This window comes from Neoarius graeffei, chromosome 22 (assembly GCF_027579695.1).
Source record: "Neoarius graeffei isolate fNeoGra1 chromosome 22, fNeoGra1.pri, whole genome shotgun sequence".
In the NCBI taxonomy this organism is placed as follows: Eukaryota; Metazoa; Chordata; class Actinopteri; order Siluriformes; family Ariidae; genus Neoarius; species Neoarius graeffei.
This window is the reverse complement of record NC_083590.1, coordinates 28,398,770-28,416,598: the sequence shown is the minus strand read 5'-3', so window position 1 is coordinate 28,416,598 and position 17,829 is coordinate 28,398,770. Positions and strand designations below refer to the sequence as shown.

Below are 17,829 nucleotides of genomic sequence, written 5' to 3'. Positions count from 1 at the left end.
CATCCCAGTAAGGGTATTCACCTTCTGAAATCAACTCCTCTCAATTTTTGGAGGAATTTCACAAAACTTGACATATGTTAATTTTTAGTTCAATTTGGTCAAATTTTTTTCAGAGTTTTGGCCCTTGATTACCAAACTTGTACTTTTGACAATTTCGTGAAATGATGCTTGTTGTTTGAAATCAACTCCTCTCTCAATTTTTGCAGGAATTTTCCAAAACTTTGCTGTATGTCAGTAATGCGCATATTACAATTTTGTTCAGTTCGGTCACCAGAGTTATGGTCCTCGATTACCAAACTTGTACTTCGACAATTTCATGAGGGTGTATTAGGCACTTATAGCATCGATAGAGTTGCCAGTGGGGGATATTGTGCTGTCAGGGCACTTTTTTTTTTTAACCACCAGAATATCTCCTTATCCAAAACAGCGACTGAATAGAAAGCTGCTTTTCACTTGTTTTTCAAAAAAAAAAAAAAAAAGTTAAATGCTCAGATGTTAAACATTGCCTGTACACTTTATTATCCACGTTTTCATACCAGAATTTGGGTTAATGGCAGCAAATAAATAAGCATCACAGCATCAGACCAACAATTCAGTTTCATGTAGATCAGACGTATTACAGATCCCCCCCAGACTTGATTTCAAAATCTTGTCAAAGAACATAAACTTGGCTCAGAATAGAACACTGATCAATAAAACACCACATGCTAATAAAATTTGCATATTTATGCAGCAGACAGACAATCCACTCCTGTTTTATGGATTTACTTGAGCGGAATGACCCTAGATGACCAAAAGTACATGGACACTTGTGTGAGGTTCTTCCCCAAACTGTTGTCACAAACGCACACAATTCTATAGGCTCTCTTTATGATGTACCTTTAAGATTTCCCTTCACTGGAACTAAGAGACCCAAACCTGTTCCAGCATGACAATGCCCCTGTGCACAAAGCAACCCATGAAGACATGGCTTGCCAAGTTTGGTGTGGAAGAGTCCTGCACAGAGCCCTGACCTCAACCCCACTGCACACCTTTTGGGGATGAATTGGAACACAGACTACATCTCAGACCTCCTCAGTCAAGATCAGTACCTGATCTTACTAATGTGCTTATGGCTGAATGAACAAAAATCTAATGGAAAGTCTTCGCCGAAGAATGGCGTTGATAACAGTAACGGGAAAATAAATCTGGAATGGGATGTTCAGCAAGCACAATATAAAAAAGTGTTAAGGTCAGATGTCCACAAACTTTTGGCATACATATGGTAATGTATGTTTTGTCTAGTCATCTGAGCTTGGTTTGCAAGTCGGGCAGGGAATTAATCAACAGCTCCTGAATCAGTTGGCACATTTTCACTCATTTTGTATTGATTAGGACATGAAAAGCAAAAACAGATACGAGATAAAGTCACGGCTGTGTTTCATTCAGAAGTATAGGACACCCCTTTTCTGTCCCTCACTCGTCAGTCACAGATTTCCTGTTAAGGCAGAACTGTTTCTCACTAAAAGAGCAGTGTACAAGTGAGGCACAAGTGCAAAGGAGTTGTGTTTTTTTCAAGACTGCCATTTTATCAGGTGAACCTACCATATTGGTGCTTTTTTTTTTTCCCCCCTCAGTATACAGCTTTAGAAAAGTGACCACCACCAGACTACCGCTGATTTGATTTGTGGACCGTTCTGGGGGTGCTCTTAATGCAAAGAGCATCTTAACTAGGAGAAAAAGAGTGTGTTCATTGTGATTCTCACTCTATCATTTAACGATGATCTTTGTGCTACGATGCTTTCAGGAAACCCACCCCTGATCAGAGTTTTCGCACTGACATAAGGTTAAACATCTCAGTTTCACTTCTGGATCATCTTACCAAAAGACGTCCAGCCAACCACAATGCTGAGAAAGCAATTTTTTTATTTTTAAAAAGTGTGAGAAAATTCCACTAGTCAATAACTGGACATCTATTATGTGCACTTACATGGACTGATGGTACCTCAAACTGCCATCATCTATGTCCAAGGCTCCAACCAGAAGAGCGAGTTCTTATGACTAGGAATTTTGCAGGCCGTTCAGGTAAGCTACACTAATCCCTGATTATTTAATTGACACCTAAATCAGTCAAAAGGCTACAGAGAAACACGTTTTATCCACACTGGGGGATTAACTATAGTCATGGACTATACCAACATTACTCAGTTAGCAGTGAGGGATGTATGAAACAATACAGTATAGTGTTAAAAGCCATTACTAAAGGAATATACTGTTATAGGAAACTAATCAACGACCAGGTGGTGCGAAGAGGTCGGAGTTACTCTGATATACTGTAAAAACACCATGTTGTGGAGTGTTTTATTCCTCTTATATTACTTTTCTTTTAATTAAATGAACCAAACATGTCCTTTTTATCCATTTATAGTTGCATTTTAATGATATGGGATTTCCGTGAAACACTCATCACCTATGCTTTAGAGAGACTGCAAACCAGTATCCTCTGTTCTAAAGACTTTCCCCCCATTGTGGATATTGGCCATTTGAGGAATTCGACATTGCCGTGGTGTAAATGATAAACGGTTCCACTAATATTAAACAGGGTGTTTCAAAAAAAAAAAGTGATATCATCTCATCTCATTATCTGTAGCCGCTTTATCCTGTTCTACAGGGTCACAGGCAAGCTGGAGCCTATCCCAGCTGACTACGGGCGAAAGGCAGGGTACACCCTGGACAAGTCGCCAGGTCATCACAGGGCTGACACATAGACACAGACAACCATTCACACTCACATTCACACCTACGGTCAATTTAGAGTCACCAGTTAACCTAACCTACATGTCTTTGGACTGTGGGGGAAACCGGAGCACCCGGAGGAAACCCACGCGGACACGGGGAGAACATGCAAACTCCACACAGAAAGGCCCTCGCCGGCCACGGGGCTCGAACCCGGACCTTCTTGCTGTGAGACGACAGCGCTAACCACTACACCACCGTGCCGTCCGGTCAAAATTGTCACACATCACATCACATTATCTCTAGCCGCTTTATCCTTCTACAGGGTCACAGGCAAGCTGGAGCCTATCCCAGCTGACTACGGGCGAAAGGCGGGGTACACCCTGGACAAGTCGCCAGGTCATCACAGGGCTGACACATAGACACAGACAACCATTCACACTCACACCTACGGTCAATTTAGAGTCACCAGTTAACCTAACCTGCATGTCTTTGGACTGTGGGGGAAACCGGAGCACCCGGAGGAAACCCACGCGGACACGGGGAGAACATGCAAACTCCACACAGAAAGGCCCTCGCCGGCCACGGGGCTCGAACCCGGACCTTCTTGCTGTGAGGCGACAGCGCTAACCACTACACCACTGTGCCGCCCGGTCAAAATTGTATTTTTTAAAAATCCTTTTAGGTATATAGAAATGCCATTCACTGGAAAAGAAAAGACGTTTTGTGTGTTAGAGTATGCTTGAACAAGACTGTGTGCAGCGTGCATTTATTCTCTAAAAACGCACCAACTGCAGTGCAGATTTGGACATGGCACAAACACTTCAAACAGGAAGGCTGTGCGCGCGCTTCAGGCAGCGCACATATTGAAAATTTGTGAAATCGTTCATAGAATCCACATACTTTTTGAATTTCTCATTTAAATTTTGAGGAATAAATCTTATATTGCTCAACATTAAGCCTGTTCGGTTTCATTTCCTTAGAGTATCTAGTTTCTGGGATATCTCATCTCATTATCTCTAGCCGCTTTATCCTTCTACAGGGTTGCAGGCAAGCTGGAGCCTATCCCAGCTGACTACGGGCGAAAGGCGGGGTACACCCTGGACAAGTCGCCAGGTCATCGCAGGGCTAACACAGACAACCATTCACACTCACATTCACACCTACGGTCAATTTAGAGTCACCAGTTAACCTAACCTGCATGTCTTTGGACTGTGGGGGAAACCGGAGCACCCGGAGGAAACCCATGCGGACACGGGGAGAACATGCAAACTCCGCACAGAAAGGCCCTCGCCGGCCCCGGGGCTCGAACCCAGGACCTTCTTGCTGTGAGGTGACAGCGCTAACCACTACACCACCGTGCCGCCCCAGTTTCTGGGATATTTACATCTCAAATAAATATCAAATTTTTTGAAACACCCTGTATATAACTGACCGTAACTGAACCCTGACATTAGTCTGTGCTTTTTGCTCTGTGCTACAGCCAAGATAAACACAACAACTACTTCACTTTGTGTAACAGGCGATTAAAAGCAAGTATGCGTACTGAATAAGCTCTATGTATCTGCCTTAAACAATCATAGCTGCGCTGACTTATTTTAATTCTGCGTCAAACTAAACAACTCACTTTGTGGAATTTGTTCCAAGTCCTGAGGTCCCCGAGGGTAATTACTCGTTCATCTTACCATCAACCAGACTAGTTCCTCATCCTACGCAGGAGCAAAAAACATCCTAATAGTTGCATGTATGTTTTTACAGTTTGATAAAGAAATGTGCTTGAGTATTAAATATTTGCTACTCTTGACAAATTTCTTCCAGAAAATCATCACGACAGCATTTAAGACGATTGTACTCCTAAAGGTAAACAGTATTTACGGTATGACACGGCCTAGGTGTGCGTTTTCATTTCTCCTTTTTATGGGCGATGATTCTGTTAATGCGATTTTAAGGATGTTACCATTCCAGACATTTTAATCCAATGAAGATTTTAAACAGTAAACAGAATGGAAGTAAATGGTGTAGTGAATCCTATATCAGCTTACTTCGACAGAGCTTTGGGATGTCGTATGGTACAGTATCACTTAATATTCAACAGTTAAGAGGACTGTGCTCATCTCTTTTGTTACCCATCATCAGGAACATCTCACTGCTCCAAATCTATCGTTCTTCTCTACGAGAATGGATCCTAGTCCTTCTCACCATCAACAGAAATGTATATTTCTCCCTCTACCCACACGTAGGTGTGCGGTGCCATGTCCGTCCAGTGTTCTTTAATCTTGAGCTTGTCTCAAGGTGGAGAGGATCATTGGGAGAAGATTAAGAGCTGGACGATTCTCTTGAAGCCCCAGAGCCACCAGAGCTCCTGCCAGCACCGATGTCACTTTGGGCAGCACAGGTGGCTGAGCCTGCATTACCTGCACCAGAAAAAATTAAAATTATTAACACCACAGCACTCCGCATCAGAACAGCCATGACTCCGCAGCTCAGTTTTAAATTTTTCTGCAGTTAAAGTAACAATTCAGATGTATTTCGTAAGGACAACGCTGAATTCTGTTTTGAAAACACTTGAGAGTCCGGATGCTCTCTAAATTTCTGTAAAGCTGGCTTTATACATGTCTCAAAGCACACCCGACAGAAATTCTTCCCAAAGCTGGAGGTGTCTCAATGATGATGAAACAAATTGTTCACATTTAACGCCTAAACACACATTCTTAAAATAGTTTCTCCAGATTTGTCCACAAGCGCCTGTGACCAGCATTTTTCTCTGCCTACACAGACGGTCTGCGCTGGCTACTCGATCCCAGAAAAGATAAATATTTATTTTAAAAAAAAAGCCAACCTTGCCTTTCAAAGTTCAAGTGATTTATATCATCTTCACTGCCCGTAATTTGCTGCAAATCCAATTATTTCACCACAAAATTGTCTCCGATTTGTGTCTCACATGACCAAAAGCGATGCCATATTTGTTGATTGATTCTCGCACTCTGATTGGCTGAGCTGAACCATGTGACCACACCGTAGCAGTTTTCCTAAATTTATTAGATTAGGAAGTATAAATGACAGAGGTGGACAGTAACGAAGTGCATTGACTTGAGTACTGTACTTAAGTACACTGAGTATCTGTACTTTACTTGAAAATTAATTTTTTATGGAAACTTATAACTTTAACTTCACTACATTTGAAAGACAAATATCGTACTTTTCACTCCACTACATTTCTATCAAGCTCCTCGTTACTATGAAGCAGCTTTGAAAGTGGATGGTTTTTTTCTTTTCTTTTTTAAAATGTGATGGTTTTTTCACAGGCGACACTGAGACCGCCGATCAGTAATCACTAGGGTCACGTCACGTCCATAGACTGTATAAAATCAAGTTCAGTGATTTCTCAGCAGCGTTATTTGAACATGATCAGTTGACGGCAGAATGGAAGGAGGCAGTTCTTCTGGCGAATGCACGCACTCATGGCCCATGAACCCATGTTTCAGTTTTCTGAAAGGATTAAAGATGGGTTTTGTTTTAAATGTTTGCCAAAAACTAACCACATCACGGCCTACAAAAACTCGCCGTCCGACCTGCGGAAGCATACTGAGGTATATAAACGTTTTATTCCAAAAGAAAGCCTGCAACGGAGTTGTCTGTGCTTTTGGAGCTAGCGATAACGTTGCAATAGCTATGCAGTCTGGTTAGTCAAATGACTTTCTATGGATTTGCCCGCCAAGTTGCCATCGCCTTGTCCACGGCTAACATTTACACTTAGCTAGTTAACTTGGACAGTTAGTTTGCATGTAAAAACACTGTCACGCTAGCATGAATAACGTTAACTTATCTGAAGTCCTTTCAGAAATATGCTTTAGCATAATCTTGCCAAATAAACAGAATATAGAAAGCTTTTCTAGTAGCGTTAGCTACCCAATATGATTTCAAGTTTGAAAAGAGTTTGCGAGCATGTCAGGTGGAGCTTCACTAACTAGCTAGCTTAACGTTAAACCACCATGATGGTACAGCATGCGTTCATTTTGTGAATTCACATTTCTGTCTTTGGTAACGACATTAGGTATTATAAGCAGTGTAGTAATAATACAATGATGCATTGACAGAAAATGTACATTTAATACTTAAAAGTACTTCAGTACTTTAACTTCAGTAAAAATTTGACTAGACAACTTTTCACTTGTATCGGAGTAACATTTGACAGCGGGATCTGTACTTTGACTTAGGTAATAAAGTTGGGTACTTTGTCCACCTCTGATAAAATAATTAGAAGATTCGTCACCATCTAAGAGTTGTTATTTTCATGTCCAGAAGCTACCCGAGTGCCAAAGTTCCTATAGAGATGTTTGGTCCCTTAGCCAAGACTTCGTACTTATAAAGTGCAAATAACTAATTGTGTGGAGATATTTATCCCAAAATTAAAACACCACCACACCAGAAGCACATCAAGTACATTACACATGCACCAAATAAGCTCACCATGTAGTTATGTTACAGAGCCAGGCAGCATACTACAGAGGGGAAAATGAGAAAGCCAAGCTCACCCCCCCCCCGGAGGGAAATTTCATACATATTTTGCAAGTATTTTACAGGGAAACGGTTAGTAATTTATGAGCTGAGAAGGTACCAGAAGGCACGCAAAATTTTCTGGAAGGGGCATGCCCCCAAACCCCCCTGGCATTAGCATGTCTTTGGCTTTGCCAAATTCCAGAGCCACCTACTATTTTTTTTTCGCTTGCTACTTCAGATTTTCTGAAGAACCCTGTTTCTCTTAGAAAGTTGTCCCGTTGCTATAAGGACAAACATTATAGAGCATAATATAACAAACATCATTGAAGATTTCAGGAAATTGTACAAAAATACAATACGGTTCACAAAATAACCCCAACAGCTGCCCTTAGACTTCCATTATTAAAAAAATAATTTAAAAAAAAAAAAAAAAAAAGGGTCTTTCAGTAGAGAAAACCTGCCCACAAAAAAAGGATAGCTGAAACATACTCTACAATTATGGGAGACAGATGTTTGGTTGGGGGGTATTAGACTGCTCCTTTAATGAATGTGGGGCAGACTTGGGCCCAAAGGGTTGTTGGTTCGATTCCCAGGACTGGCAGGAAAATCCATAGCTGAAGTGCCCTTGAGCAAGGCGCCTAACCCCCCCCCGTGCTCCCCAGGCCCTGGGTGTGTGCTCATCGTACATCACTCTGGAGAAGAGCATCTGCTAAATGCCTATAACATGACAATGAAAAAACATGCCAAGCATAAAGAATAAACAATAAAAAGGTTTTTACCTTTTCAACTTTATGACAGTGTATGAGTCCGTCAGAGCCCAGATAGAAGGTAGAGAATGCATCAAAAGTTCTATGCAAAACAAACAAAAAACAGATGTTAATGTACCAATCATCTTCAACTTCTCAGGTCATGAGATCATCCCCTGTGTGTAACTATATCCTACCTGTAAAACTGGCTTTTATCCTTCTTGTAGAAGCGGAAGAGAAGAGTGTGAAAGGGCAACCCTTTGACCCTCCAGCGCGCTTTGATCGAGCCGTCCTCTGGGTGCTTGGTCAGCTTCAGCACCTCCATCTGTGCGTCTGCGTAATAGCACAAGCACAGGAGTCTCCACAGCGCCAGGGTCAGCTGATACGCTACACGGCCTCTAAGGAGAAAGAACAGAGGCAGAGTTCGAATATCAAATCACATCGCACAGCCAAATCATGGTTTACTCAAACCGGAACGTCAAGGATGTAACTCATCTGGCCTGCCATCAAAACTACCAAATAGAACAGAAATGTGACATGAGAGAGGACCAACTTCCACAACAAACTGTTCACAACAGGAAAATCAACAAAGGACTAAATTTTGTTCTCTGCAGGAAGATCCATCCAAAACATCGGTCAGAACTGAAATCAGATGCTCTACTGAATAGTTATAAACACCAAGCATGCATGCTCTATAGAATCTGTAATGTGTAGGACTCGTATCCGTCTTGATTATGACCTACAACACCAGACACACAATGGTGTAGTGGTTAGCACTGTTGACTCATGGCAAGAAGGTTCTGGGTTCGAGCCCAGCAGCCGACATGGGTCTTTCTGTGTGGAGTTTGCATGTTCTCCACATGTCTGCATGGGTTTCCGCCACAGTCCAAAGACATGCGGTTAGGTTAACATGGGGCGGCCTTGGGCTGAAGCACTCTTGAGCGAGGCACCCAACCCCGAACTGCTCCCTGAGTGCTGTAGCATAGCTGCCCATTGCTTTGGGTATGTGTGTGTGATCATTGCTCACTTGTGTGTGCATGCATGTGTGCACTGCTTCAGATGGGTTACATTCTTAAACTGTACCCAAAAGCATGAAACCACTAGAACTGTGAAACTAACCTACGACGATGGCGAATAGTATAATCCGATTCAGGAAACACGGTCATGAATGTGAATTTACTATTTGGCAGATATAATTACAGTGGTGCTTGAAAGTTTGTGAACCCTTTAGAATTTTCTATATTTCTGCATAAATACGACCTAAAACATCATCAGATTTTCACACAAGTCCTAAAAGTAGATAAAGAGAACCCAGTTAAACAAATGAGACAAAAATATTATACTTGGTCATTTATTTATTGAGGAAAATGATCCAATATTACATATCTGTGAGTGGCAAAAGTATGCGAACCTCTAGGATTAGCAGTTAATTTAAAGGTGAAATTAGAGTCAGGTGTTTTCAATCAATGGGATGACAATCAGGTGTGAGTGGGCACCCTGTTTTATTTAAAGAACAGGGATCTATCAAAGTCTGATCTTCACAACACATGTTTGTGGAAGTGTATCATGGCACGAACAAAGGAGATTTCTGAGGACCTCAGAAAAAGCGTTGTTGATGCTCATGAGGCTGGAAAAGGTTACAAAACCATCTCTAAAGAGTTTGGACTCCACCAATCCACAGTCAGACAGATTGTGTACAAATGGAGGAAATTCAAAACCATTGTTACCCTCCCCAGGAGTGGTCGACCAACAAAGATTACTCCAAGAGCAAGGCGTGTAATAATCGGCAAGGTCACAAAGGACCCCAGGGTAACTTCTCAGCAACTGAAGGCCTCTCTCACATTAGCCAATGTTCATGAGTCCACCATCAGGAGAACATTGAACAACAATGGTGTGCATGGCAGGGTTGCAAGGAGAAAGCCACTGCTCTCCAAAAAGAACATTGCTGCTCGTCTGCAGTTTGCTAAAGATCGTGTGGACAAGCCAGAAGGCTATTGGTAAAATGCTTTGTGGACGGATGAGACCAAAATAGAACTTTTTGGTTTAAATGAGAAGCGTTATGTTTGGAAAAAGGAAAACACTGCATTCCAGCATAAGAACCTTATCCCATCTGTGAAACATGGTGGTGGTAGTATCATGGTTTGGGCCTGTTTTGCTGCATCTGGGCCAGGACGGCTTGCCATCATTGATGGAACAATGAATTCTGAATTATACCAGCGAATTCTAAAGGAAAATGTCAGGACATCTGTCCATAAACTGCATCTCAAGAGAAGGTGGGTCATGCAGCAAGACAACGACCCTAAGCACACAAGTCGTTCTACCAAAGAATGGTTAAAGAAGAATAAAAGTTAATGTTTTGGAATGGCCAAATCAAAGTCCTGACTTTAATCCAATGGAAATGTTGTGGAAGGACCTGAAGCGAGCAGTTCATGTGAGGAAACCCACCAACATCCCAGAGTTGAAGCTGTTCTGTACGGATGAATGGGCTAAAATTCCTCCAAGCCAGTGTGCAGGACTGATCAACAGTTACCGCAAACGCTTAGTTGCAGTTATTGCTGCACAAGGGGGCCACACCAGATACTGAAAGCAAAGGTTCACATACTTTTGCCACTCACAGATATGTAATATTGGATCATTTTCCTCAATAAATAAATGACCAAGTATAATATTTTTGTCTCATTTGTTTAACTGGGTTCTCTTTATCTACTTTTAGGACTTGTGTGAAAATCTGATGATGTTTTAGGTCACATTTACGCAGAAATGTAGAAAATTCTAAAGGGTCCACAAACTTTCAAGCACCACTGTATGTACATGCCAGTCATGTTACATAGTCTACAGACTGAAAGGAGTGTTTTATAATAGAACTGGACTCACAGTGTGAGTTGCAAAAAGTCCTGGCCTTTTTGGTGACCTCGGTAGCAGATGTGCGAGAGTGGGAGTTTGATACCCATTTCAGACCATTTACATAAATAATTGTAGCGCGATACAGCAGCCCCTCGGTTATGTGACCCCTCTGATGAGCAGCTCCCCTTCTTATCCAGGCACCTCAGCTTGGCGGTAAGTCCACTGAAAGAATGTACTTTATTAGGTCCCTCTGATGAGACACCACCCCTATTATGTGACCACTTTTCTTTGGTCCTGAGGTGGTCACATACGGCCACTGTATTTGCATTTTCATTTGGAGCCTAGAGGGTTAATGAAATTATGGCGAGCAAGTCAGAATGCATGCTTGCAGTTATATTATGTTCAAAATATTCTGTGCAAGACGGACATGTATTTTAAACCAATGCAAGTTGGTTTTGAAATTGAGGTCCTGCGGTTATGTAAAGAACAAAACAACAAATGTGAAGATGGAACTGAAATCTACTGAGAACTGAAGGAAGGGATATGATTTAACTGAAAATAAATTGTTTACAACAGGAAAATCAACAAAACACACAACCAAGTTTTGTTCCTCAAGGGAAGATCTACCCAAAACATCGATCAGAACTGGAATCGGATGAGAAATGAAAGGCCCCCTCACAATTCTAGTGAGAGGCCTAGAAAACTTGTTAATTTGGCCTAATTAACTCGTTAGCAAAAATTCTGACAAAACAACAACCAAGTTTTGTGCAGAGTGAGGAGTTCTTTCAAACAAAACAATCGGAACGGAAATTTGTGTAGAACTGACGGAGAAGATACGATTTAACTGAATTGTGGACGACGGACGGATGCCATGGCAACAGCTCATCAGTCTTATGGCCAGATGAGCTAATAAAACATAACAGGGAAGGAATGCTGTTATAGGAAAATAATCAATAACAGGGTGGTGTGAGGTGGTCTTGTGTGAAGCAGCGTTACTGTTACCACCCTGAAGTTGATCATTTTCTAATAACAGAAGTGTTTTATTCCTCTTATACCACAGCAATTTTGTCTATTAAAGAATGACGTTAATCAAAGTTTTATGTGGTGGAAAACTTAGTTACAGCGTTACTGACACTGGAGACTCCTTCCAAAAGTTTCCCCCTCACAGAAAACCTCACCATAGCAACAATTACAGATGTTGTTTAAAGTGCATATCACGGGTAAATTCAGGAGCAAGATCAATGTAGTTCTCCTATTTTATATTAAACTTTGGTCAAATATCTGTCACATTTTATGCAATTTTTTTACCTTGCGCAATACCAGAAAAATTCAGTTGAAATCGAGCCATTTGAGGCGAATTGGTCCGCCTCTGAAAAAACTTGCCATTTGGATTTTCCGGCAAACATTGATTTTCGTGACGTGGTACGCGGGACGCCTCCTTCTGATACCCCTTTTCCACCAAATCAGTTCCAGGGCTGGTTCGGGGCCAGTGCTGGTGCTGGTTCACAACTCGTTTAACTTGCGAGCCAGCCGAGAACCAGTTTGCTTTTCCATAGCTTGGGGTGCTAAGCGGAGCCACGTCATTACGTCGCTGTATACGTCAGTTACGTCGCTGCGTTTGTATAAACCTTGGCGTGAACATCGTAGCAACAACAACACGGAGAAGAAGCAGCAGCAACAACAATAATGGATGACTTCGCATTTGTACAGCTGCCGCTTCTCGCCACTTAAAAATGGCGACCTTTCGCGATCTTGCTATTGTTGTTGGTCTTAACAACTCCACCCCCCCGCTGACGTAAGCGGTTCTTTCCTCTGGCCCAGCAAAGAGTTGGTGCTAGCCTGGAACCGGTTTCTCTGGCCCCAGAGCCAGTTCTTTGTCAGTGGAAACAGAAAACCCGGTTCCAAACTAAGCACTGGCCCCGAACCAGCCCTGGAACTGCTTTGGTGGAAAAGGGGCATGAATCCTACGTCAGCGCTGGTTTGTTTATGAGAAAATGACCTGGTGGTTTTCTGCAAATTTCTTCAACGTTATCACGTAATTATTAAAATGGTTAACAGATGTATCGTAGGAGGGTGTAGCAGCACCAATCTTGATGGGATTAGTACTCATCGTTTCCCAAAAGACCGGACAATGAGAGAGAAATGGGAGCGCTTGGTCTACCCAGGCTGTGCACTGAAACTGTGCAAAGCTCTCTCAGCCTGCTCACGCTTCCGCAGGTAACGTCACGAATCTGGCTCCAGACTCCCTTGGGATTTTTCCAGACGTGTTTTGTTATTTTATTTTTTTCTGCTGTAGACAGATGGCCTTGTGCAAAATTACCCTTCTGGATGAGTGTGTAAAGGGACATACTTTCATAAAAAAAAAAAAAAAATTGGTCCAGAACATGCACTTTAAATCTTTAGGGTGTCGAACACTCTAATGCACAATAGAAATAACAACATCCGAACAAGCACAGTAATACAGACCTGCTGTTACTGAAAATTAATCAACACCTTCTGACCAATCGAATATGAGAATTCCATACAATACCTGGTTTTCATGTTGAGAAGGTTGTTGATGAACTCCACGTTGTTAGAATACATGCTGTAATCATGATTCTTCAGAAAAAAACTGGGGAGCTGAAACACAACGTATACACTTCAGGACATTATTCTGATGAGAAAGTTACGTCTACAAGCAGACCCAAGACCCTAAGCTTACCTCAATCCTGAGCTTTTCATGCATCAGTGCCAATTTCTCCTCATTCTCATTGTCCTTCTGACTGGAACCCCTGTCCATGTGTTCTGTCTCTGCATAACTACAGAGAGAGCGAAAAGAATGTGGAAAGGTGGCATGTTCAATTCTCAGCTTATCTCCAGTCTCAGGTACAGGCTCTGTTCCAGGACAGTGAAAGCAATAAAAGCGTGATCCCAACACGAACGGCGCAGGACATCTTTCAGCCTCGAACAAACTCCGAAATGAGCTCTGCTCTCGATCTGGTTTCAACTCGGTCCTTGACTCTCCAGTAACACTAATGTCATCTTCTCTTCTTCCATCAACAGTGGTTAAAGGGAAAGAAAAGTCAGTGGGACGGTTGGCTCCCAGCGCCAGGAGCTCACTCAGTTTGATTTGTCCAAACAGCGGAACCTCCACCAGTGTGTGCTGATCGACTGCTTCTCTGTGTTTGAGCAGAACATACATACTAAGGGTCTCCTCCCAGTTTTCTTCTGGAGTTTGCTCTCTCAACAAGGACACATAATGGAATGGGTTAGGTGGGGACGGTTTCTGGACAGACTGACAACGAAGGCTGTTTGGAGGAGCCAAGGCCCATGATCCACTGCTCAAAGACCTACAGGGGGCATTTAACGCCACCTGCAAATATAAAAAATGATATAAGCAACTTTAAATACAATCACACCTTTTCCGTTAGTATCCGAGTGACTCTCTGCAACTGTCTTTTCCTGAATGACGTGAAACCCAATTTATCAGCCATGCAGTTTTGTGCCTAAACATTGCATACACACTTTTTACAGGGCAGCACAAACAAGTTGTTCCCACTTTCCTTCATGTTTACACACTTACTTTCTAATGGTGGTAAACCCTAAAGTGCACATGCGCAAATCAGTCATCAGAAGCTTGTTTTTAACTTGTTTTATTGTCCTCTTGCCGCTCGTTTCTATTTAAACGCTCAGTGATTTGGCAATAAATCCAACTTTCACTTCCGGAAAACTGATTCACTCCAAGTGATGAGTCATTCAGGGAACAAATCGACTCTGAGATGAACTTTAAGTTGAAAAAGCAAACAATGATCTGTATCTCCCCATAACTGGATAGGGGTAAGAACTTCTTTAGTCCAGTTATCACTGCGACTGGCTTGTGGGGGGGGGGATAAAAAACAAACAAAAAAAATTGTTCTGGAACAAACTGTGTTTAGACGGGCAGTTGAGCTAGCAGCAAATTGTTCCAGCGCAAGTGCCCATGTAAAAGCAGCTATAGGGTGTGATTAATTTGGGTGGCACGGTGGTGTAGCCTAGTGGTTAGTACTGTCGCCTCATGGCAAGAAGGTTCTGGGTTCGAGCCCAGCAGCCGACAAGAGCCTTTCTGTGTGGAGTCTGTATGTTCTCCCCGTGTCTGTGTGGGTTTTCCCCACAGTCCAAAGGCATGTGGTTAGGTTAACAAGGGGCAACCTTAGGCTGAGGTGCCCTTGAGGATGGCTGCCCACTGCTCTGGGTATGTATGTGCGTTCACTGCTTCAGATGGGTTAAATGCAGAGAGGAATTTCACAAGTGTACATGTGATGAATAAAGTTGTTCTTCTAATCACGTTATGCAGAAACACCTAGTGGTCAAAAAGTGTAATTGCAGATCACTGATCACGAGGCGTTCCCATCTCACCCATCATGTCAGCATAACTGAACAGATGTTTACGAAGTGTGGATGGGTGGCGCACATGAAATGTGGAGTAAAATCATAAAAGGCTCATCTAAAGATGCCTTGACTGATGTTTAGACTGCTGAGCTGATTAGTCGATTTCATTTGCTCACCTTGATTTATTTCAAGTGATTTCTGACAGCAGCTCACTTCACTTTTGGACAAAATGCAACAAAAACATGGGGGAAAAAAAATGGAGACAGGCCTGGGATTTCTCAATCAGCTATGAGCTGAATAATGGCACATCTTACATGCATTCACATCGTTCACGCTGTGATACACTACATTTCTAAATGCGGCAGAGGAAATAAGAGTAATGAGGCATTTTCACAGAAAATCACAGCTTTTCTAAATATAACTGGTGCAACACACACAGCCATAACAATCAACCTTTTAAAAGGAAGCTGATCACCATATATGGAGATCCTGAGACGTTTTATTATGTGAATACGTGTAGCTATGAACAAGCAGAGTAAATTAGAACGTGTGGGATTTATTAGTGCTGATTTTGTATAGCTGTGTTCACACACGTGCGCTAAACGCAAGTTTCCCAACGTGTACTGGGAGTTGCTAAATAAGACTCTGGATGTGATGTGGCAAGCAAGTTGCGTCCCGTGTTAATAAGCAAGATCTGAGTCTCTTCAGTCAATATTAGACATGGCTTACAGCAAAAAATGCATCAGTGGACAGGACTGATAAATGTGTCAAATCCAATCCAATACCGAGACAGTGTTTAAGGCCAGTGCTGTGTCTTATAATCAATATCAGATTTATCCAATCATGCCTAAAAAGATCATATGATACACCTCACCTGCCATACATTCCAGCTCTGTTTCTTTATCAGTGGCTGGCAGTTGCGGCTCTGAATGTAACCTCCACAAAACGACACGCTTCTTCTGCACACAGCCATTCAGGACAGACTGCTCACGATCCTCACAACATGAGATGATCAGCAAAGGAGCATAGTGGAGCAAATCACAGGAGCAGTTGGAATTGTAGTTTTCTATCCCTGTACCTCTGCAATGCAGTCAAAAAACCTTTGGACAGACAAAGAGAGACACCGACAGACAGACACAGACAGAGAAACAGAGACAGACACAGACAGAGAAACAGAGACAGACACAGACAGAGAAACAGAGACAGACACAGACAGAGAAACAGACAGACACAGACAGAGAAACAGACAGACACAGACAGAGAAACAGACAGACACAGACAGAGAAACAGACAGACACAGACAGAGAAACAGACAGACAGAGAAACAGAGAAACACACAGAGAGACAGAAAGACAAAGACAGACAGAAACAGAAAGACAGCGACAGAAAAACAGAAAGACGCAGACAGACAGACACCGACAGAGATCTTATTAACCCAGAGTATATTACACAAAAGAAAAGCTACCTCCCAATAAAATTTAGACGAGTGCAGTCAGAGATTATATAAAATCAAGAAATGGTTCGTGAATTTCCAAAAATCCAACACAGATTCACTTTTATTTACAAATTCCTGCACTAAAAGGTCACGTGACTTGTCCCTGGCTGAGTGAGAGCACCAAGTTTGTGATGTTTGGGAAAAAAATTAATGTGCTGAAACGTTTACCCAGAAAAAAAACCTTTCTGTACTAACTTTAGTTGAACTTAACTTCTCCATGAGAGAAATTCGGTGCTTCTTCCCGAACCTGAGTGAAACATTGCGGTTAGCTTTAACTCCACTCCTTACAGCTCGCACTTCTGAACAACCCCCCCCACACACACACACAGCCGCGTCTCTTTACATTTGTTTGCCTGCTGTTAAATTATTTTCCCTGAACTGTTCGAGCAGTCACCACCGAGGAAAACTCCCCGCCTGTGAGAAGAGACTCAGTGACAAACTACGCTGTGATTCTGTTAGCTAGAACGTTCGCTCTATCAGGCATTAGCATTCCATGCTAACACATTCAAACTCCGCTAAAGCGATGAGCCATCAATCCCGGCTTTTCTCCAGGTGAGCACTTTAAGGCGTACCTGTCAGGAGGAAACGTGAATGTGTGGCCAGATGCACTCAACGATTTTATAACGCAAATACTGCAACATCAGAATTGGTTCTTAATGTCACATCTCTTCCAATGTCCTTCACCGAAATTATTACTGCGCATGCGTCAATTCTTGTTCTCGAAAAGGCAGCGCTGCCTGCTCACTGATCTCTACGTAACACTCATTGGCCAATCAGAGTGAAGCGATCTGGGCGCCATGTTACCACGCACATCGGATCCATACTGTCATATCTCTGCCTAGGAAGCTACACAAAACTGGACATGTTATTCACCTAATTGTTGAGAAAAAATATGAACTGGATATGTTATTTATGTGTGTGTGTGTGTGTGTGTGTGTGTGTGTGTGTGTGTGTTTTGTTGATTTTTTGTCGGGGTGTTTGTGTTTTAATCATAATGTACAGTATTCAATACAACCCCCATTCCAAAAAAGCTGGGATGCTGTGTGAACTGTAAATAAAAACAGAAAAATTTGCAAATCATGGGAACTCTATATTTCACTGAAAATAGTACAAAGACAACATATCAAATGTTGAAACTGAGAAATTGTATTGTTTTTTGAAAAATATATGCTCATTATGAAT

At 42.2% G+C, this 17,829-nt stretch overlaps 1 protein-coding gene across 2 annotated transcripts; it reads right to left on the bottom strand.

Annotated features, from left to right (window-relative positions):
* Positions 1-495: 495 nt before the first annotated feature.
* Positions 496-17,354, bottom strand: c22h6orf136 (chromosome 22 C6orf136 homolog). 2 transcript variants are annotated; one of them, XM_060904711.1, is made up of 7 exons: positions 17,220-17,354; positions 16,027-16,252; positions 13,507-14,157; positions 13,336-13,424; positions 8,159-8,359; positions 7,995-8,064; positions 496-5,129 (listed from the first exon to the last, which is right to left on the bottom strand). In XM_060904711.1, the coding sequence occupies exons 2-7, from the start codon at positions 16,123-16,125 to the stop codon at positions 4,986-4,988; spliced, it is 1,254 nt and encodes a 417-aa protein (XP_060760694.1). In that variant the 5' UTR covers positions 16,126-16,252; positions 17,220-17,354; the 3' UTR covers positions 496-4,985. The 2 variants fall into 2 exon arrangements, with proteins under 2 accessions (XP_060760694.1, XP_060760695.1); XM_060904712.1 differs by lacking the exon at positions 17,220-17,354 and adding an exon at positions 16,843-17,211.
* Positions 17,355-17,829: the final 475 nt, after the last annotated feature.